Raw genomic sequence first — 23,408 nt, 5'->3', positions numbered from 1 at the left:
ATTGTATAAAAGTAATAAAAAAAATATACCAATAATAAGGATATATGGAACGTTCTTGAAGTTCAGTGTAATTACACTTTTATTATTCTCTTTAATAAACTACTATAAAAAAATATTTAGAATATAATAAAAATATAGTCTAGGATAAAGTTATTTTATTTTATATTTTTAATTATTATTTATCTTATTCTATATATTCTTTAATTACTGTTAGGATAGTTAAGTAATATTAAATATAATAGATGCGTAATTATAAATATTAAATATATAAAATTATAAATGTTAAAAATATAAAATAATTTTAAATTATTATTTTTTTAGCATTATGAAATTAGTATATACTTAAGTTACTAACATTTTTTAATAAGACATATTCGTTTGCTACTATTAAAACAACTATTGTTTTTTATATTTATCCCACATTCTTTTTTGTAATGACCAGAATCAAACTCACAATCGAACCATTTAAAATATTGAATTAAAAGATCACTGGTTCAACTGTTAGGTAATTAGTTGAATCAATTGACTTATCATAATTAAAGAATTATAATTTTTTTCATAAGAATATCTTTTATTTTATTTTTATATTAAATTGATTTTTATTTATCTAATCTTGTTATTAGTCTGATTGAGATTGATAAACAAAAATTATTATTTTAGATTTTTGGTATCTAAAAAATAAAAGATATAATATTTTAATTTTAATTTTATAAAAAAAATCAATTAAACAAGTCCAGTAGACACAATAAAAAACAAAAAAGTTTTACAATTAAGTATTTTAAGTAATTAAATCCAACCAAATTATTTTAATCTATTTTTTATCCATGCGTCATATCAGAATCCTAACGAACCAATTTTTAATATTTTTTCAAGATTTTATTGTGGATTTTTTGCTCTTTTTCTTTGCGTTCTCGGATTTTTTGCTCTTCTTTTCTGTGTTTTGATTTTTTATCATTATTTCGTTATGTTTCCGAAATCAAACATTAAGAATAAACAATGTATAATGTAAGTTTGAGTGTGTTAAACCAAAATGAATTGGATGATGCAAGTTTGAATACGTTGAACTAGAACGAATTGGATGATTTTTTCAATCGAATATAGTCGATGAGGTTTGATTGAAAAAATAAATATAGTTCGTTTTTGTTATGTTTATCTTCGTGAAAATCAGTATTGAGATTAAAAATTTAAATTTAAATGAAACCTATGAGTTTTAAATTATTTTGAATTTCATTGTAAAAATATGTTTATGTTAAGTTTAATGAAAATTTCAATATTTTTTAAAATAAAGAATGATATTGTATTGATAAGTTTGTTTTTGTCATCGATTTTGTTTAGTAATATATGAGAAGGATCCAAATGCAATTTCTTCTTACCTAATGAATTGAAATACATACAATTTCAACAAATGTAAATATTGTGATTCCTTTAATTTGGAGCAGCATTGATATATTAACGTATAAATAGATAAAAATATACATAAAAAAGTTTAAAATATAGACAAAAATATATATTAAAGATTCTTGTGTATTTTACGAATATTTATTGTATATTTTTATTATCAAAAGTAATTTTTAAAATATATTTTAATATTTATAAATTTTGATATGTATTTTATTCATTTAAATTTTTTATGTGCATGTTTATCCATTTATACTGAATTGAGTAACAGATAACATGTTTAATTTATTGATGTAGTGCTCATAAATTTTAAAATCGCGTTTCTATTATTTCAGTCATTCAACGAATTTTTTATTTTTAATATTGGAGTGGTAGTGGTATTTTTTTAAAATATGAATTGTTGGAGTGTTATACTCAAATGTGGGATCATTTAATTAGAGAAGTATAAATCGGACCGTCCAATTTGTGGGAGGTACACAAATCGGTCCGATTTGTGATAAAAAAAAATTTTAGGTACAGAAATCGAACCCTCCGATTTGTGTACTTCCACAGTTTTAAAAACACCAAAAATTACAATATTAAAATATATCACCACTTCTACTTTCATAACAAAAAAAATTAGCCTCATTCAACTGTACATATATAGAGAGTAAAAGCTATATATAATAGATTATGCTTGCACGCTGGAGAGGAAGCTCATTTCAAAGCTCATTATACCAATTAAAATGAAGCGCAATGTATACAGATGAAGCTTTGAAATCTCCCATGAACTTAATTTCAATATAATGAAGTTTGAACATGTTGATTACAAAATTGTGGCAAAATTAGAAGATTACGGCAGTTTTCCTTGTTGCCTTACTTCAAGCATTAAGGATCAAATTATCACGTTAAAATTCTATTATTGATCCTAATTAACACATAGCAGTTTTTGCGATTATTTTCAAGTATCTATTTAATTAATTTATAACACGTGTGATTCGAATTCGGAAATTATATCCCGTTGTGGTGTACGTGCATTAATATTCCTATCTTATCTCCTAAGACACGGTACTATTGGCACATTATTAACAAAAAAATAATAAAAATGTGTAACACACGTTAAACTCTAAAATTTAAATAAAATAATATTTTTAAATTTGTTTTATTTAATTTAAAATAAAAAATAATTATAATTTATTCAATTTTATATTTATAACAATAAATAAAATTATCATAATTATTTAATATGAAATAATATAATTTATTTTTATAATTGATATATATATATATATATATATATATATATATATATATATATATATATAATATTACTTATAAATAAATTAAAAAATTAATAATTTTTTAATAATCTCCCACTTGAATTATACATTTATTTTTTTTGAGATAATCACATTTTATAAATTTTATGTGTGCATCTAAATGCTATTTTTCTGTGTACTTTAACAATCTAGTCCATCTCATATATTAGTTATGGAATTATCGTAGCTTTTATCAGATACTGTCGTGACGAAATCACGATAATCATCATATTAATATATTCAATGACATAAATCAAAATTAGATGAGAAAATTTTAAAATTACATGCGAAAATGATCTCATACATGCCTATTTTTAACTGGTTCAACTTTAATAAACTTTATAAATTCACGAGGTACAGTGAAAATATTATGATTGGTTTATTGTCCCCAACTTTTCATTCTTACTCATAATGTTATATAGTTGCTATTGTATGTTATTTGCTTGTGTTATATAGTTGCTATATGAGAAAGTACGAGGAATCAATGCATTTGATATACAATGTGTACAACAGGAGTTAATTTGAAATTAATATCAAATAATAATTAAGTTAATTAATTTTAAAATTTAGATTTTTAAAAAATAAAAAAAATCCTATAATAAAAGAAATTTGTTCTCACTGTTTAGCATCCAATCCCTTTCCCTTAAATCCTAATCCCACCTCTCCAAACCTTTAACGCCGTGCCGCCTTACTCTACTCCTAACAACCCAACGTGCCTTTTCTTCGCACCGTCACCATGTCGCAGCGACACCGACCAGACTTCGTACGCATGAACCCGTACGAAGGCCAGCAACATGCCGTCACGCCGCCGCACCATTGTTCGGCGACCACTCGCCCTTCCTCCGTGACGGAATCAACCGCAGCCACTATCGTTCACGAATGCTCACGCCCTCCTAGTCGCGATTCGAGGAGCCGCCACCACTCCGTCTCCCTTTCACTCACGATTCGCAGTTCACCGCCGCAGCCCCATCTCCTTGCAGTTCGCAGATCACTACCGCAGCCCTCCTCCCCTCGCAATTGCATCTTTGTTGATCACTGTCGCATTCCAAAAGGTCGTCATTTCTCCCTTTTTTTCAGAATTTTATAAAATTTTATGAAGCACTAAGTTAGATGTTTATTCTCTATTTTTTTAAGCAGATTTCAAAAAGAAAAGACCACTTAGCAACTAATAATGAATTATTTTCTTAAAAGAGCCTAGATGTTGTCTATCCTGATTCAAAGCGTTGTTGCTGTTTTACAAAAAGTTATTACAGATATGTGAAGTGAACTGGATCCCTTTTGGCAACTGTTCAGGTAGGATTTCCAATTGGTAGAATTTTTTTTTTTGATGTATTGTTTAATGTATTCTCATAACAATGCAATTCATGATATTGCCTTTCAAACACTATGATGCTGGTTGTGCTTTACAATCAGCATTATATATAACATTTTCGGTAGCTATTCATAGCTGTGATTTTGATGGACTAAATCATAACAGTGTGAGTGTGTATATTAATGTGGTTAATTTATTGTTGTTCACTACAACAATTCCTTAAGATAGCGACGGTTATTTTGCGGCGGTTTTGTTTAACCGCCGCAAAATGCGTATTACCACATATTGCATTGTTCTCTTTAGAAATAACCATCTGGGTATAATCTAGTTGAGTAAAGATTACTATCTGAAGCTACATATGTTTAAATCATTGTTACTTAAACTCAACACTTTTTCTACATTCGTTTTACGTAAAAAAAAATTCACAAGTTACTTGTAAGCTATATATGTTAACTTATGTGAACAAATTTACCAATAAGATTTTCTTGATTACGTTATTGGCATTTAAAATTGCATTCAATCATGGATGTAAAAGAAGAAAATATAATCAAACTCTGAATTTATAAAGTTAAAATAAAGTTCTACAGAGCATAAATCAAAGTAGTTACTCCTCTTTGAAGTTAATGACATACTAAACCTAAATCAAGAAACTCTAAAAGTAACTAAACATGTACAACTGCGACCCAAATTATTAAACTAAGGAAATCAGCATAACTGTTATAATAAAAGATCAAAATTTCTCTCCAATATCGTATTGACCTGGCAAAAAACACTCTGTTATGAATCTATGAGCTTCACGTTTTAGAGGATCTAATATTTCATCTCCATACCATGGCATTTTATTCATATCAAAGCACATTTTCTTAACATGTATATCATCTTGTTTATCTTTATGATCTTCTAAAGTTTCATCCTCTTCATCCGGAACCTTATTCAGATCAAACTGCATGGATCTATCGATTGCGACAGAGGATACATCATCTAAATTGTCTTCTGAATAAGACTCTTCTCCATCTAGACTATCAGGAACTATTTCTCCGGAATATTCAGGTAAGACTGAAAATATCAACATGCACATTACAGAATGAGTATACATAGAAGAAATTGAAAACTCTGGAGTCATTAAATACTGACTTAGAAAAAAACCAATCTACAAGATGCTAAGACAATTTTAAAACTAAACACAAATTTTCGACAATTACCATCACCCTTGTTAGTAGTTTGGGCAATTTTCTTAAACAGAAGCTCTGTAGCAATTGTTGTGCTTGCAAATGATGACGAAAAGTCCTCATTTTTCATCGATCCTGTTCCACCGTCATGTTATTTTCACTATTGTTTTCAAAATGTAACACTAGTGAAATTATATTGCGTAATACATAGCAAGATTATAAAAAATACAACCCTAAGAAAAACAACAACTGTAGAAGGAATAAAGATTTAACGTAGACTAACTTTTCTGTATTAAAATCGTTGAAAGAACCAAAAAGTCTGCTTTTACTCATGAGAATTCACAATAACATAAATATTTAACTGCAAAAAAAACTACATAAGTATAAAGTAACCAAAGAAAATAACGTACAACGGCTGAGTTTATTTAACTTAGTTTATGATAGAAAGATCACATTTAAATTACATTAAAATGCTTCATACAATGCATTACGCGACATCATCGAAATTTTCTGAGGCATTTTCTATGAGGTCTTCTATATCTTCCTCCCTTGTCAACAGTAAATCTCCAATGTCACCTTCCGCTGATATGTTCAACCCTAGCTGTGGAGAAAAATCAACTTCAGCTTCTTCATTCTCTTCTCCCATGTCATACAAATCCCTTGGTTTCACATGAACCACAACACTCCATTCTTTAGCTACTTCATCATCCACATAGTATACAAGCTGAGCTTCTAATGCCAATATGTACGGTTCATCTTCTTCACGATTACTAGTGTGTATTGGACGAGAGAAATTAACGCTGGTAAGCCCTAAATGGTCTTGTTTGATGTCATAACACTAAACAATACCACTGTGAAGGAACAGCTGTAATTCAATTCAATTATGTCTACAATTTTTCCGTAATACGGAACACCACCAACAGCCACTCTATTATCACGCATGCTTGCATAACTTCTTGTATTCGACGATACATATACTCCCCTATTTTATGTTTTTATCCCATGTTCCTTTGTGATAGTTCTAAACTTGTACCCATTAACATTGTACGTCCCAAAACGTCTGGCCTGAATCATGGGACCGCACGCAAGCAACTTCAGGTCTTTCGATTGAAGTGTACTTTCCATAAGAACCTGGAACCACATAACATTCATGCTTTATATTAAAATCGGTTTTCATATAGTACTAATTCCAGGCTAAAAAAACATTGGTCAGGTTAGCATTCTGTCAACCTCATGCTTGAACCACCGAGAAAATTCTGCATGGACAACGCTATCTATCTTAGCTTGCAACCTTGTCTGATGACGCAAGTTTCGCTTTGTCTTTTTCCTAAATGTACTTTATTGGAGAGAAGAAAATTAGTCCAACTAGTCACTGGGAGAAAAGAGTTATATTGGTGTTTTAGAAATACATGCGTATACTTACTCAAGGAACGGAACCACGGCATCGCAGTTGACTAGCACATGACGATGAGCTTGATGTTTTTCCATTAGAGTGAGTTCGAAATGCGAAACAGCTCCTAATGCTTTTCCAATAGCTGGGAACATACTTTCCCCTGAATTATGAAGAACGTCAACGAGCTCATCATCAACTCGTCCTGGTCGGTTGATTCTAGTCTCAATATTATCCAAATACTTAGAACAGAAAGTCAGGATTTCCTTAGATAAATAGCCTTCTACAATTGAACCTTCCGGTTGTGCCCTATTACGAACATATTGCTTCAAACGTCCTAAATACCTTTTATATAAATACAATAAAATGCTCAATATATACACAATTAATTGAACTGAATGTACTAAAGGGGTTTATCAGCAAGCTAACCTTTCTATTGGATACATCCACCTATAATGTACTGGTCCACCAAGAGTAACCTCATCAACGAGGTGCACGTTGAGGTGGACCATGACGGTGAAGAAGGATGGAGAAAAAATCATTTCCATCTGACACAAGGTTTGCACAACATGATTCTAAAGCTCAGCAAGTTGCATAGGGTTTATGGCTTTCCCACAAAGTTCTCGGAAAAATGATGACAAATTTGCAATCACATTGGACACCGGACTCGGAAGTGTATTCTTCACCAAAATTGGGGGTAATTGTTCCATCAGAATATGACAGTCATGACTTTTCAACCCAGATAACTTGCGCTGTCGCAAATCAACACAACGAGCAACATTGCTAGAGTAACCATCTGGAAAGACCACATTCTGCAAAGTCTTCAGGAATACATCCCTCTGTGAATTCGACATCGCAAATATTGCAGAAGGATATTTACCACCTTCCCCCGGCCATAATTCAGGCCTTATACCCATGCATTGTAAATCTCTGCGAGCTTTAAGATTAGCTTTTGATTTTCCACTATTGTTTAAGATAGTAAAGGCCATATTGTCACACACGTTTTTTTCTATATGCATTACATCGAGGTTATGACGCAACATCTGATCCTCCCAGTACGGGAGGTCAAAGAAAACACTCTTCTTCATCCAATGCGAGTCATCTTCATCCGCATCTTGACCATTGCGTCTTTTTTTGGATGTCACAGTTGAACTCTTTCTAAATGAAACGTGCACGTTAGACTGTTGCCTCAATACATCTGTTCCGGATAACTTCTTTGGCGGATCTCTACCTTCGACCTGCCCGTCAAATCTATTCCTGTTTAGTCTGTATTTGTATTCCTGATTTAAAAAGCGTCGATGGCCCATGAAACACCATTTTTGACTGTCTTTCAGCCGATGTGGCTTATCATCCAAGTTACACGTAAGACAGGCTAACCCACTGTGCGTATTCCAGCCAGATAGGTTCCCCAATCCTGGAAAGTCGCTGATAGTCCACATCAGTGCCGCACACATCTTGAAAGTGTTTCCCTCTTTGGCATCATAGGTTTCAACCCCATCCCATAATTGCTTCAACTCATCTATCAAAGGCTGCAAATAAACATCTATGTCGTTATCTGGCATTTTCGGCCCAGGAATAAACGTGGATAGAATCAAAGATGTTTGCTTCATGCAAAGTCAGGGTGGTAGATTATACGGAATAAGAATCACAAGCCAAATGGAGTACTTTGTGCTCATATTCCCAAAGGGATTAAATCCATCGCTCGCCAAGGCTAGGCAAATATTGCGCGGATCCGCAAAAAATTAGTATACTTTGCATCAAACTTTTTCCATGCTTTAGCGTCCCTTGGATGCCTAAGGAAACCATCGTTATTAGATGCCTGTTTATGCCATAACATATCACTCGATGTCTTGCTGCACATGAATAACCACTACAGTCGTGGTATGAGGGGAAAGTAACGAAGAGTCTTGGCTGCTATAGGTTTTCCTTTTCTCTTCACTGGTACGTTGAGCCTAATAATAGAGCCTTTTTTAGTCTTTTGCTTCCATCTTGAACACCCACATTTCTTGCACCTAGTCAGGTTCTCATCATCACATCGGTACAGCATACAGTCATTTGGACAAGCATCTATCTTGGCATATTCAATACCCAGCTTTCTTATTGTCTTCCTGGCTTCATACACTGTCTTTGGAAGTTTTGCTTGTTCGAATGCGTCCCACAGTAAGTTAAGAATCATTGTCATTGCCTTGTCATTCACACCGCACATACACTTGATATGATAAAGCTTCACTATAAACGATAATTTGGAGTACTTTGAGTATCCAGGATATAACTCCTGCTCTCCATCTGACAGTAGATCATTAAAATCCCACGCCGCGTGACTTGGACCTTCATACAAGCTTGGTAACACGTCTTCATCATCTTTTGCATGTTCGATTGTTGTGATGTCCTCACTCCCATGTTGTATCATGAAATTGAATGCATCGTTGACCATTTGGTGCATTTGATTCACTTGGGATATCAGATTTTCATCTACTCGTCCCAATCCAGGCCTCTCTTCAACCAGCTTCTCACCATGACGCACCCAAATAGTATATCCAGGGGGAAATGGTCGTAACAACAGATGGTCGTATACATCCTCTCTTGTTTGCATAAGTTGAAACCCGAATTTAGGACATGGACACTTTATCAAGCTATCGGAGGATGCATTCGCAAACGCAAAGTCTAAAAAAGTATTCAGTCCTTGACTATATTCCACACTACTCCGCGACTTTGAAATCCAGGTTTTATCAATATCTAGTATAGTATCAAAATATATCGAACTAATTAATAGTGACGTAAGAAATATGAGAAACAAACTGGTAAAATTATGCATCCATCAGAACTATGACGATATAATTTTAGCTAGCAACTTAGGTTTAGCGAATTACAGTTGATATGAAATTTAAAATGGTTTGCAAAATATAAAAATTATGTTTTCTTCGCTTACTGTCATAAGAAAAATTGTGACGAATAATACTCTCATAAAATAAATTATGATTATTATAATATTATATTTACTAATAAGGATATTATTTATAAATATTTATAAGGATATTAATATCCCTATAAATATTTACAACTATTATAAATTATAGCTATTATAAGCAATTATTATAATAATTTGATTAATAATTATTATAATTTATTATTATATAATTATTATATTTATAGATTTTATGATTTTCATATATTTATAGGTATTATAAATATAGTAATAACTATTTATAGCATAATAAATATCATTAATTTATAATTATTAATTATTTATAGGTATAACGTAATAGAGATTACTAATTACGTAGATTACTTATAAGGATATATTATTAATTTTATGAAATCTTAAAATTAATTTCTATCATTGATTTTAGTTCGTCTGGTTTGGAAAAATTTCCTTAAACGGCGCCCTTTTGATTTTTATTAAAAAAAAATCTTAAACCTAATGGAATACCCGCCAGCCCCCCACTCCTCCCAAGTCTCAACTCATCTCCCTTTTTAGTGAAGCTGTAGCTGGTAACCTCCTCTGGGAGTAATTCTTCCTGCAAAACCTGCACAAATGAGTTAGTTGAAAAAACACCTTGTCTATCATATTTCTACACCATTCTATCCTCTTTGTTATTTACTAAATTCACAGGTCCCAACTCCTCATGTAATTGTCTCAAAAGCTCCAACTCCCATTGAAATAGTTCTCGCCTCCATTGGAAGTTCTAAATCCACTCTAACCCATCCCAAAACCCACAATCCCCTATAACAGATCCACATTGGTTTGAAACAGAGAAAAGCCTGGGGAAACAATCCTTCAAAGATCCAGAAAGTAACCATACATCCTCCCAGAACCGAGTACGTCGCCCATCTCCAACCTCCATAGACAAGCCTGTAACTATCTTATCCCTTAAATGTTGATTCATTATTCGTATCTGGCATATATCCTTCCGTGGGCCTCCTCTAATAGGTAGCACTTGAGTTGACAGCAGCTCATTAGGATTCAGATTATGACATGAACATACCACCTTTTTCCACAACGGGCATTCTTCCTTTGCAAACCGCCACCACCACTTAAACAGTAGTGCTATGTTCCGAACCATAGCATCTCCAACCCCCAGTCCACCTAGTTTTTTAGACGCCTGCACTACTTCCCATCTTACTAATGCCATCCCATTACTATCATCCTCCTTACTCCACAGGAACCTTCTCTGTAGTGAGATCAATTTTTCAGCAATCGCTTTCGACATCTTAAACAGGCTCAAATAATATACTGGCAGATTATTCAAAACGGACTTGATCAGCACCAACTTCCCAATTTTGTTTAGTATTTTTGCTTTCCACAGACTGAGCTTCTCCTCTACTTGTCTATTATAGGCTTCCAAGTCTTCACCAACCTTGGATTTTCTCCTAAGGATATTCCAAGGTATTTAACTGAAAGTGTATCGCCCTTACAACCCAATAAGCTGCACATACTCTGGACCTAATCCTCGTCACAATTTATTGGCATCAAGCTCGACTTGTCAAAATTAATACTAAGGCCTGACATCTACTCAAAGCATCTCAGAAGGCGCTTGTAATTCTTGATAGTCTCCTCATCTGGCGGACAAAACAGAATTATATCATCAGCAAATTGAAGATGTGACAGCTCTATACTATCTCTGCCAACCAACAATGGAGATATACGGCCATTCCTGACTGCTTCTCCAATCATTCGATGTAGCACGTCCACAACCAAAACAAATAAGAAAGGAGAAAGTGGGTCACTTTGTCTCAAACCTCTTTTCATCTTGAATGGCTTAGACGGCAAGCCATTTATCAAAATCGACATAGAAGCTGTGGCCACACACTCCATAACCCACGATCTCCACCTCTGTCCAAACCCCATCTTTTCCAGCACTAAGTCCACAAAGCTCCACTTGACTCTATCATATGATTTTTGAAAGTCTAGCTTGATTATTGCTGCCTCATTTTTTCTCAATTTAAGCCAGTTTACTGTTTCACACGCAATAAGTGCCCCCATCATGTATTTTCCTTTCCTTTACAAATGCACTCTGAGTCTCCCCTACTAATGCTAGCATAACTGTTCTCATCCTCCTAACTAGCACCTTCGATATAACCTTGTATACACACCCAACCATACTAATAGGCCTCAGATCTTTAATCTCCTTCGCACCAATGAACTTCGGCGCCAATGCCACCCAAGTGATATTGGTATCCTTCGATAGCCTGGCTGTCTAAAAGAACCTCAACACTGTTACCGTGAATTCAGATCCTATCTCTCCCCAACACCTCTTAATAAAATTCATGTTATATTCGTCACAACCTGGTGCCTTTGAGGACTCACAATCTCATACAGCTTCTCTGATCTCCTCAACTGACGGCATCGTCTCTAAACTCACAGAATCCTCCTGATTTATCCTAGCCACCAGACCGTCCCTGAAACCCAACCTAGGAGAATGTTCCTGGTGATATAATTCCTTGTAGAAATCTCTGATAGCAATCTTGATCCTTGCTTGATTCCTTACCAGTCTTCCGTTAATGACCAATGTATCAATCCTATTATTCCGCCTTCTTGCTGAAGCTATATTGTGAAAGTATCTTGTGTGTTTGTCCATATCCTTTGCTTTCCTAGATCGAGACATCTGTTTCCAGTGGACCTCCTTTCTCACATACCACCTCTCACAACAAGTAAATAACGCCTTTCTTCTAGCCTCCATTGTTTCATCATACACCCCATTGCTAACTATGTCATCAATTCTCTTAATTTCTTCCTCAAACCTCGTAATCTTCTTATCCATCTCACCAAAATTAGCTTTATGCCATCTCTCCAATGGAATCGTCAGAGCCTTCAATTTTTCTGTGAACTGTATCTCCCCCAATCCTCTCCACTCCTCCTAAACCATTCTGAGAAAGCCTCATGTGTAAACCAGAAATCTAGACTTCGAAATGGCCTTGGACCTCCCCTCAACTTTTTGTCTTCCACTATTATAGGACAATGATCTGATAAACTCCTCGGTCCTCCTCGTAACCGAGACTCAGAAAATTCTTCTATCCACTCCAAGCTAACCAAAACTCTATCTATACGACTGCAAGAATGCCTTCGAAACCAAGTGAACTTGCGATCAGTAAGCGGCAAGTCCACTAAGTGCATATCCTGTATCAAATCTTTAAAATTCTGTACAGTTCTACATCAAACAAGAGAAAATCCATTGTTCCAAGTGCAACAACACATGCACAAAGTACAAGACATCAGAAAATGGTACATGGACCCAACTAGAAGTCTCAAAAGGATGTGATGACATCATCATTGTAGGTGCTGGTGTTGCTGGTGCAGCCCTTGCTTTCACTCTTGAAAAGGTAGTACAAATGCTTCTTTTCTAGTTTCCTCTATTTAGAAATCTATTTTATGATGGTTTCTTTAAGTTATAGCCTCTAAATAAGTCTTAACTCATAGATAAGATCTTATACTCTGGTCTAATTAAATTGACATAAATAAAATGCAGAAAATGTAAGTTATAGGCCGCAAAAAATGTATATTCTAAAGAGAATAGTGCTTTGTATATATCCATTTTCTGTTTTTATTTCTATGGCTTGGAGCTCCAATGGTTCTTTCTCATGAAGAAAATCATAGATATATGTTCTAGAATTTAATTTAATGCTTGTCAGTGTAAAGTAGTTTTACACGTTCTAAAAGGATCAATGATCTACTCGAAGATACATCTCTTCCTTTTATGTCAGTTGAGACAATGGCATAAATAACAAGGTTATGTGATATTTAGGTTTGTGAAACAAATACCATATTGTATCTTCCTTTACGCCATTTAAACTAAATCGGATGTTCGTTTTACTATAAGTGCGGATGGTTCTTTCCATTCTGAAGTGGATGGTTTTTGGGTATATTATTTGTAGTACAATTTATTACCCTGCTGTGTTGATGCAAACAAAAAAATAAAAAGAAAATCTAAAATAGGCTGGATGTTGATTTTACTAGGTAGGTTGATAGTTATTTTCATTCTAATTTGGATGTTTATTTGATTTGAATTGAATTTAACATAATTTTGCCTGATTAGAAGAATTTGTTAAAAAATATTGTGAGCATGGTGCCTATTATAAACTGAAATTTAACTAACACGCTTAATCTTGTTTAAGTTAGTCATTTTCTTGGTGGTTTATATTGCTGATACTTATGTCATAGTACCATATATCACTTAATTCCTTTGGTTGGTTTTGTTTGTTTGTGTTACAGGTCCTGGAAGTGACGAACGTGACTGGGCTAGAAACTGATGAGACGGAACATAGTTATATTGTTGAATTGGATTTAGTGTACCATTCATTGAATTCAAGTATGCTTGGAGTTGTTGCAATTAGATATAAGTGATTAAGTTATAATAGGGTTATATGACATTTAGATTTGTAAAACAAATACTAAATTGTATTTTCTTTAGCCATTTAAACTAAGTCAGATATTTATTTTACTATAATTGAGGATGGTTCTTTCCATTCTAAAGTAGATGGTTATTTTGGGTATATTATTTGTCTTTTATTTGATTTTCTGCATTTTGTTTGCACATGCCCCACAAGTTTTTTTTATTATGTGGGTTGAATTTGATTTAGTTTAATTTGATTGAATTCAAGCTGGGTTTTAATTACGCCATTTAAACATGAAGCACAAGTGGTATTTTTGGTCAATTGCTTAGGTTTTCCTTATCAACTAATGTGGATGTTCATTTTACTGTGTATGCAAATTGTTCCTTTCTTTCTAAAATGGATGTTTATTTTGGGTATAACGTTTGTCCATTACTTAATTTTTTGGTTTTTGCATGCGCGTGCTTGCTCCTAGGGGTGGCAACGGGGCGGGTAGGGGCGGGTTTTTGCTCTACCCGACCCCGCCCCGCCGTACAACAACCCGTATAGAACCCGCCCCGCTTCTACCCGCGGGTAGTAAAATGTTGAACCCTAACCCGCCCCTGCGGGTTCTCGCCCCACCCCTACCCGCCCCTATAATTATTAAAATCCAATAAATAAAATTAAATTTCAAAATTTATATAACTATCATCACATACATAACATAAATTAAAGTAAAAATTTAAATATGATACAATATTATTAATCATTTACTAATTATTTTACATATATTATACATATTATATATTAAAATTATATATATTATATATATAGCGGGGCGGATATTACCTAAACCCGACCCCGCCCCGCCCCTCCTAAGAACCCGCCCCGAGCGGGTAGGGGCGGTGTGGGTACCCGCGGGTTCAGGTGGTATTGCCATCCCTACGTGCTCCGCATGTTTCTTTTGTTTTATGGTTTGGGAATTATATATTAAAATACAATTCTTCTAAACATTGATATTAACTTGAAAAACAAATAAAGTCTTAATTTGAAATTAAGAGAAATTTTTTTATTACATAACATTTACACGAGATATATAATTTATAGTTTAGAGAAATACTAGAAAGCCAACAGTTAATTATCAATATTTAAAAGTGTGTTAAAATAAGAAGAATCTTCAAGAAATGCTGCACTATGATGACAGTATTAAGTTCTTCAAGGCTAAGTTAAGGAAGTCTGTCAGGAACTCTCTACTTATAATCTTTCTCCAATATTTTGATTGCTAGAGCTTGTACCTGTGATCCTTCTTTCTCTTCCTTGCTATTCAATTTTGTAACTTGTGTAATAGCCGATGTGCACCAGAAAACAGGAATACATCTCAATTTTCAGGCATATCAATTACTAGCGTGTAACAAGAACTCATTAACCCCAAGCTTTAGAAGATAATCAACAATCTATGAAAAAATATCTTAACATCAAAAAAGCATAACTAAATGATTAACTAAATGATTGATTTCACTATAACCAATAAAATAGAGTGAAACTCAATTCCAACACAGAATAAAATGAACATTTGCATACATAGTAAAATGACACATCCGCTTTAGTTGATAATAAACATCTAACAAATTAACCAAATTTTTATCCGTGCACCATGTTTAAATAGCCTAACTCAAATCCAACTTCAATTCAAGAAAACATAAACTAAGGCCCAGTTTGACTAAATAACTTAAATAAGTTCTTTTGGAAAAAGAGCTTAAAGTATAAGGGCTTTTATTAATAGTAGCTTATAAATGAGTTATTTTGTGTTTGAATTTTTAACTATAGAAGTACTTATTTTAAAGTTGTAGCGTTTGGATAAATAACTCAAAAAATACAATTTTTTTAACATAAGAGAATGGATATTAAAATAACGATGATAACAAATACTTTCCATTATTGAAGGTTGATTTTACATAACCAAATCACTAAGATTACAATCGATCAGGCAATTGATTCTTTATTTGTTCTCTAATTAGTTCCATTTTCTAGCACTTTCAGCATTCGGTTCTTCCCACGTAATATCATTAGAAACTGGTTCTTCTACTTCTACTTCACCTTCACCTTCACCCATAAGATCAAAATTTTCATAGAATTCTTCAAATTATTCATCGCTTATGTCATTCTGTCGAATAAAATTGTGTAAAGCCCTACAAGCACCAATAATGCTAACTTGTGTGTCTAAGAAAAACGATGGCATGGCACCTAAGATTTTCCATCTTGCTTTACAACATCCAAATGAGCATTCAATTGTATATCTAAGGCTAGAATGATAATAGTTGAATACTTCATTTCTTCCTCTTGCTCTAGGACCCAATCTAAAATGCGGAAGATGATATCTGTGACCTTTATAAGGACCTAAGAACCCCATAAAACACGGATAGCCAGAATCTACTAAGTAGTACTTATCTAGCAAAAATTTAGTGCACCACAAAATCAGTTAATAAAAATAAAGAGTTTAATCTAATATAAATAATATCAGTCTCATATGCTAACCTTTAGGAGGAAGAGGGAAATGAAGACTTTGTCTACGCACAGCTTGATTGAAAATTTTAGTATCGTGTGCAGATCCCTCCCAACCTGCCCATACAAATGTGAAACACATGTTAAAATCACATATTGCCATCACATTTGTAGTTGTAATTTCCTTTCTACCAATGTATGGAATTTTCTTGTTGGCAGGAACAACAACAGGTATATGAGTTACATCTATTGCACCAATGCAATTTTTAAAATATGGATAATATCTTTCATCATTTTTAATTTCCACTGGAGTATCTGTGAATTGTGGAAGTTGGTTGAATAATATGTTGAGCAAGCTTGCAAACAACATCCAATACACAATGAAATTGTCTAGAAATAGTTTTCCCTGAATGTTGGAATCTCTCTTTTGCATTGTGTATTGAACCTGGTTGTCCAATGATATATAAAAATATACCTACTTGTTCATAAATTCCAATCCCTTTTGTTGTCTTTAGATTGTAAGTACTTTGTAAAACATCACAGAGATGAAAGAACACAAGCTTTTTCATCCTAAATTGCTGGTAGCAACGAATAGGATGCCCATTTAAAAGTTCATTTACCCAACCACTTCCTGTCAATCTTGAAGTTCTTCGTGGATTTTTCACAACGTACTTTAGAAAATAATCAACACAAGTTGCGATTGTTATTAAAGTCATTGTCTTCTTCTTATGTTTGGTTGCGACCTTTTGTTTGTTTTCAAATTCTTCGTCTGACACATTTATATTTGACATCAAACTTTTAGTTGACAAACTTTCAGTTGAGCTGTTAGATATCCTGTTATACAAATATTTTAAACTAATATCAAATAAACACTAGTTCACATATTAAATATAAAATAGCAAACAACCATAGAAAATAATAAAAAATATAATCATAGAAAATATTTTTTGAACAACACATAAATATATTAAAAACAGACATTCTAGCAAAAAAAACTTTAAGAACCAGACACACCTGCTAAACTATGAGTCTTCAACCAACCAAGTTGTAAGGTAGAATTTTCTAGCCCCATAAAAATCTCTCTATTCGACCTTTTTGCCATTAGTCTTGTAGCTATAAAGAATATATCACTCCCCACTTCTAGCCCAGGTAATTGTTTGAGAACAGCTAAACAAGTAGATATACTTGGTACGTTATTTCTATGAGCTATTTCGTTGGCCTTTTCTTCTTCAAACACATTAATTATACGTTCTAGTTGAGTTGAAAGTTGAGAGGCTCCAGACCCTTTTCCAACCTTTCTTCTCTTTTGTCTCATTGCACTAGGAGGCGTTGATTCATCATTTAACTCATCTTCTAAACCTTCTTCCTCATTACCATTATCTTCATCATTATATCTATCGTTATAACTATCATTTATATCTTCATAAGGTGCCCATACACCTATACCAGTAGCTACAACATCTTCAAAAAGAAACTCCATTTCATCAAGATGTTTTGGACCTTCCTCTCTAAATTTTGCCACATCAGGATTTTCCTATGAGACGATAAAATGACAATTAAAAATCTCTCGATAAAATTGATATTTCTAAAATAGTTTTAAAAAATGCAACATACCTGAATCTTAGCATTCCACCAATCATCACTTGCTTGTATGGTCTTCTTAATAGGATCCCAATCAAGACCGGTCTCTTTTCCTTTTAGTTTAGCCCATAGTCCCCATTCTCTTTTCATAGCCTCCCACTTATTTTTAAATTGTTTAGACTCATAATTTAAACCAGTCTCTTTCAAGAATTTTGTTTTTAAATTTCCCAACCAACTTTGTTAAAATGTGTTCCAGGTCTATTTCCAGCCACCATCTCTTCTTTACATATTTTCATGAATATAACAGTATTTCGTTCATTCCAATCAGCTTTAAATTTTCTTCCGGACTTGCCACTTTCATGAATTTGTTAGGGAAGAACATAAAAAAAATTATAAAACTAATTATAAAAATAATAGCAAGTTGTATAAAAATAAAATCACATATAAAAAAAATAAAATTAAAATCACATATAAAAAAATAAAATTAAAAATGAGATCTTATAGCATACACAATGTTCAATACAAATTTAATAATAAAAATAGAATGATAAAATGATAAAAAAAAAATACCTGGAAGGAATATATGCTGGTTCAGATGGAACAGAAGATGGTGGTGAAGGGTCAATACTTCCAGCAGATGAATCATTACCTGAAATGGTGGTGGAGGGCCAACACTTCCAGTAGATGGAACATTGCGTGAAGATGATGGTGGAAAGTCAGTGCTTCTAGAAGATGGAACCTTGTGTAAAAATGGTGGTGGAGGACCAGTATTTCCAGCAGAAACAGGAAACATTTTTTCACAGAATCAAGAACGAAAATATATTTTTTTGTTTTGAAATCAATTTTTTTTTTCACGGAAGTGATAAAATGACTTATCAAAAAGGAGATAAGTCATCTATTTTTACCTCTTCCAAAAGCTACAAATTAACTTTTCGGGAAGTTAAAAGCTCTTCTTTAAAATGGTGCCAAACACGCTTATCGTAACTTTTCATAATTCAAAAGTAAAAAAAAGTTGCTTTTGTCACTTCCCAAACGGGCTCTAAATCTAATCCAATTTTTCTCCATTACTCCGAAACCACTTAACAAAAGAAACTAGTGGAGCATGTATATGCATAATTCAGCAAATCAAGCAAAAGATCAATACTATAAGTAAAATAAACATCCACTTTTCAAATAAACAAACCATCTGCATACATAGTAAAATGAATATCTGCTTTAGTTGATAATAAACATATAACAAATCAATAACTTTTATTCAATTATTATATTCTTAATTAAAATCCAATGCCACCACAAACACCAACAACTTATTCACTATGTTTCAGTACATTCAAACTCCAACCATGGTGTTCTCAGTTATGAACAAACAAATGACTTAGCACGATTCATTGCATGAACATCTATTTACAGGCAAAATCATTATCATCAACTAACCATATTAATTAACTAACCTTTGGTGGCAGGTACAACTGGTGGTGGGTGCCGTTGCAGCAAGCACTCCTACCTATTCAGGGGTCACGGCATTGATGGGCTGGGAGACTAGGACGGCGGACGCAGGAACTGAACCCCGGGATGGGTGCCAGCACTCGAGAGAGCGGGAACAAAGGCATCTGCGACTCGCGACAAAGATGATGAAGAAGGCGTCCAGCGGATCACACAGGAGACCTGCGACCAGAAGCAGGAGCCGTCCGAACTGTTGGCTACCGGCGACGGGGACGGACGGGCGCCAGTGGGGGGTGAACTGAGGTCGAAGGTGTTGGGTGGTCAGGTGTGTCTTCGGCGCTGCTGAGGTAAGAGGGTTAGTGAAGAACGGTGGGAGGGGGGAGGGATGCTCGCTGTGGAAGGGGGGAGGGATGCCTGTTGGAGAAGGAGAAGGATTTGGGTAAAAAACAATTTGAAATTAGGGTTTGGATGTTTGGTTTGGTAAAAAAACTGAAGGGGTTTTTGAAATTAGGGGTAATTTGTGGGGTGATTTTTATTTTTTATTCTTATTGGGCTAAATAAACAGTTCATTATACACATTGTCAAGATTCTTCAATTAATGGGCAATGGTTAATATTTTATTACAATAACATATCTTTTTATTTCTACTTCCTATATAACAATAATATTATATATATTTATATATCTCCTCTTTTAGCTCTTTCCTAAAAATATTGGCATATAATAATCTGGATAACATATATACTGAGCAAGTATCTTCATTAACGTTTAATAAAATATGATGACATAATTTTTACCTCATTGTAGCAAGTATCTCCATTAAAAAATTGGCTAACACTAAATTTTTACAATTATTTATTATTTAGATAATTCATAATTTAGACATAGTTCGTCTTCTATTTTTTTATTTTTCATACCTAATGGCTATTAGCTACAATTCTATCAATAGTATTACCTATGGTAGATTATGTGATGAAAAAATTTGGAAAATAAAGGCAAGAATTATAAGGTTATGGAAAGTCTCATCCAATAAATTTGACAAGAGCAAGATGACTTACATAAAAAAGGTTTTCATGAATGATAAAGTTAGTTCATTATTTTTCATGATTCTTTTAAGTGATGCTAGGTCCAATTTATAAATATTTTTTGTTCATATTTTAAGGTTATTTGATAAGTAAACCCTTGTACGAATCAAAGACAATGTGATTTCATAGTTTTATAAGTGCTAATAACTTTTATATTTAATTTATTTTATAGTGTAATAAAATTCATTGTTCAATCAAGAATTATTTGGCAAAGATGTTTGAGAATAAACTGATCGAGGGAAAGGTCTATGTCTTCTCAAATTTTCTTATTGAGAAATCAAGTGGAATTTATCTTTCGACTGCACACGTGTGTAGAATAACTTTAAGAAGGAGTCACATATAGTAAATACGGTCGATAACCATAAAATTCCTGATAATCTTTTCAATTTTCTTGTTCATGCTGATATATTGAGACAAACAAATGAATATTCTAGCTTATTTGGTACGTTGTTAATTTGTATTAACCTACACAAAACTATTTTTTTATTTTAATTTTAGTCAAAAAATTATACAACATCTAAGGTTGCTGTATTGATAATTGGAGATATTGACAAAAGTGGGGTTAATGGTGATATAATAATTGAGACAAAGTCAAGAATGTTGCAGAGGATAGAAGTAGTATATTCAATGTACCTTGCTCTTCAATATCCTTTGTTGTTTCCATATGGTGAGGATGGTTACAGATTACATATAGCTACTTCTTCTGAACCAAATGTCAGAAAACTGAGAAAAAACCAACAATAAGCATGAGAGACTTCTTTGCATACAGACTTTAACAACAGACTAAGGAGTCTCAAATCCTTTTTTAGTTAAGAAGATTACTGCAATAATTCATAGTAGATGCCTACACTATGGTTGAGTTAGAATGACTTTTATACTTGCAATTGAAACAACCAAAGTTGAGGCTAGACAAGTTCAAGCAATTGCATGGGTTTATGGTTCATGATAAAACTAATGCCATTAACACTGGTCAAAGAATTATTCTCCCAAAGAGCTTTACTGGTGGTCCAAGGTACATGTTCAATAATTGCAAAGATGCTTTTGCAATATGTAAATATGTTGGATATCCAAGTTACTTTATCACTATGACATGTAATCCAAAATGGAATGAGATAAAAAGAGAGGTAACACCTAAGGACTCCATGCAGAAGATAAGTCAGACATCTTATGTAGAATATTCAAGTTGAATGTTGATAAATTAATTAAGGCATTGAAGAAAGGAACATTCTTTGGAAAGATTATTGGATGTATGTATAACTAATCTTCTTACGAGTTTTTATTTACTTTGTCTAAATTATCTATAATACACTCATTGTATTGTACACTATCAGTATTAAGAAACGATTATGTATAGAACATTTATATAATATGCTCATTAAATAGTACACTATCTTGAGTATATTACAGTACATTTATATAGTTTGTATTACCTCAAACTCATTGTATAGTACACTTACATAGTTTTATATGATTTTGTTTTAGCATATTTTTTTTAATTTACTTTTATCATGCTTATTTCACTACATGCTTAGTTTTATATAGTTTAATTGTACACGTAACAATTATTTTTTTTTATAGAATCAACTATTTTTTAAATCACACTATCTAACTTAGTAGCAGTATACTTAGTTTTATATGCTTTAGATTTTTGCATAAATCTTTATTTACTTTGTCCAATTATTAGTAATATCATATCTTTAAATTTGCAGATTGTCTATGTTTCAGAAAAGAGATTTACCTCACGCCCATCTTCTTTTATTCATGCATCCGGAATTAAAGCCACGAACTGTTGATGACATAGACAAGGTTATTAAGACATAGATTCTAGATAAGAAGGAAAATCCAAAATTGTATGTTGCTGTTGAGAAATATATGGTTCATGGTCCATGCGGTCATTTAAATAGTAAGAGCCAATGCATGATCAATGGTAAATGCTGAAAGTTTTTTTTCCGAAGCATTCAGAAATAGGACAATTATTGACGAAGCAGGCTTTCCAAGATATCAAAGAAGAGATAATGGGCGAACTGTATCAAAGAAATCTATTGAGGTTGACAACTCTTTCATACAATGCTGGTCTTTTTCTAAAATTTGGATGCCACATCAATGTTGAATATACTTGCCAAACTTCATCAATTAAATATTTGTTCAAATATATTCAAAAGGATAAGACAGGGTGACAGCTACATTTTATCAAAACCATGGATCTCAAATAGATGAAATACGTAATTGTTATGATTGTAGATATATATCAGCATGTGAAACTACATGGAGATTGTTTGGTTATCCTATTCAAATGAAGGAACTAGCAGTAATAAGATTGTCATTCCATCTTCCTGATGATATGCCAATTGTCTACAAAGATACTGATATAATTCAGTCGGTTGTTGAAATTTCTTTTTCAAGAAATCTATGTTGATTGGATGGTTCAAAGCAAATGAAGAGCATATTGATGCAAGAAATATGACTTATTCTGAGTTTTCAACAACGTTTGTTTGGAATGGAGAGTGTCATACGTGGACTCATAGAAAGCAAAGGTATGCCATAGGAAGGATATTTCATATACCACTAATGAATAAAGAAGATTACTATCTAAGGCCACTTTTAAACATTCAAAAGGGATGCACGAGTTTCAGTGATCTAAGAACAGTTGATAGTGTGGTTTATAACTCCTCCAAAGATGCATGCTATGCACTTGGACTGTTGCAGGATGACAGAAAATTCATTGATGCAACCTTTGAAGCAGGATCATGGCACTCTGCAACTTTTCTAAGGAGACTTTTTATTGTTCTATTAACATCAAATAACATTAGTAGACCGGAATTTGTTTGGGAAAAGATTTGAAACTTTCTCTCTCATGACGTACTATATAAAAAAAAAAGATTACTGCAAATGGAAGGTAATTATAGTTTATTGTGAAATTTT

General features: G+C 33.0%; 1 protein-coding gene across 1 annotated transcript; it reads right to left on the bottom strand.

The window, feature by feature from the left end:
* Positions 1-11,528: 11,528 nt before the first annotated feature.
* LOC112770395 (uncharacterized) lies at positions 11,529-12,329 on the bottom strand. Its single transcript, XM_025814756.1, has 2 exons — positions 11,886-12,329; positions 11,529-11,765 (listed from the first exon to the last, which is right to left on the bottom strand). The coding sequence occupies exons 1-2, from the start codon at positions 12,327-12,329 to the stop codon at positions 11,529-11,531; spliced, it is 681 nt and encodes a 226-aa protein (XP_025670541.1).
* Positions 12,330-23,408: the final 11,079 nt, after the last annotated feature.

Source organism: Arachis hypogaea, chromosome 18 (assembly GCF_003086295.3).
Source record: "Arachis hypogaea cultivar Tifrunner chromosome 18, arahy.Tifrunner.gnm2.J5K5, whole genome shotgun sequence".
NCBI classification, from domain to species: Eukaryota; Viridiplantae; Streptophyta; class Magnoliopsida; order Fabales; family Fabaceae; genus Arachis; species Arachis hypogaea.
Note: the sequence above shows the minus strand (reverse complement) of the source record. Positions and strands in the feature narration are given on the sequence as shown.

Excerpts from the sequence above, each read along its gene's own strand:
- LOC112770395 (XM_025814756.1), bottom strand. The coding sequence starts at position 12,329 with ATGGATAAGAAGATTACGAGGTTTGAGGAAGAAATTAAGAGAATTGAT. Across the intron at positions 11,766-11,885 it reads TTGAGGAGATCAGAGAAGCT|ACAGCCAGGCTATCGAAGGA; the intron begins GTATGAGATTGT and ends AGGTTCTTTTAG.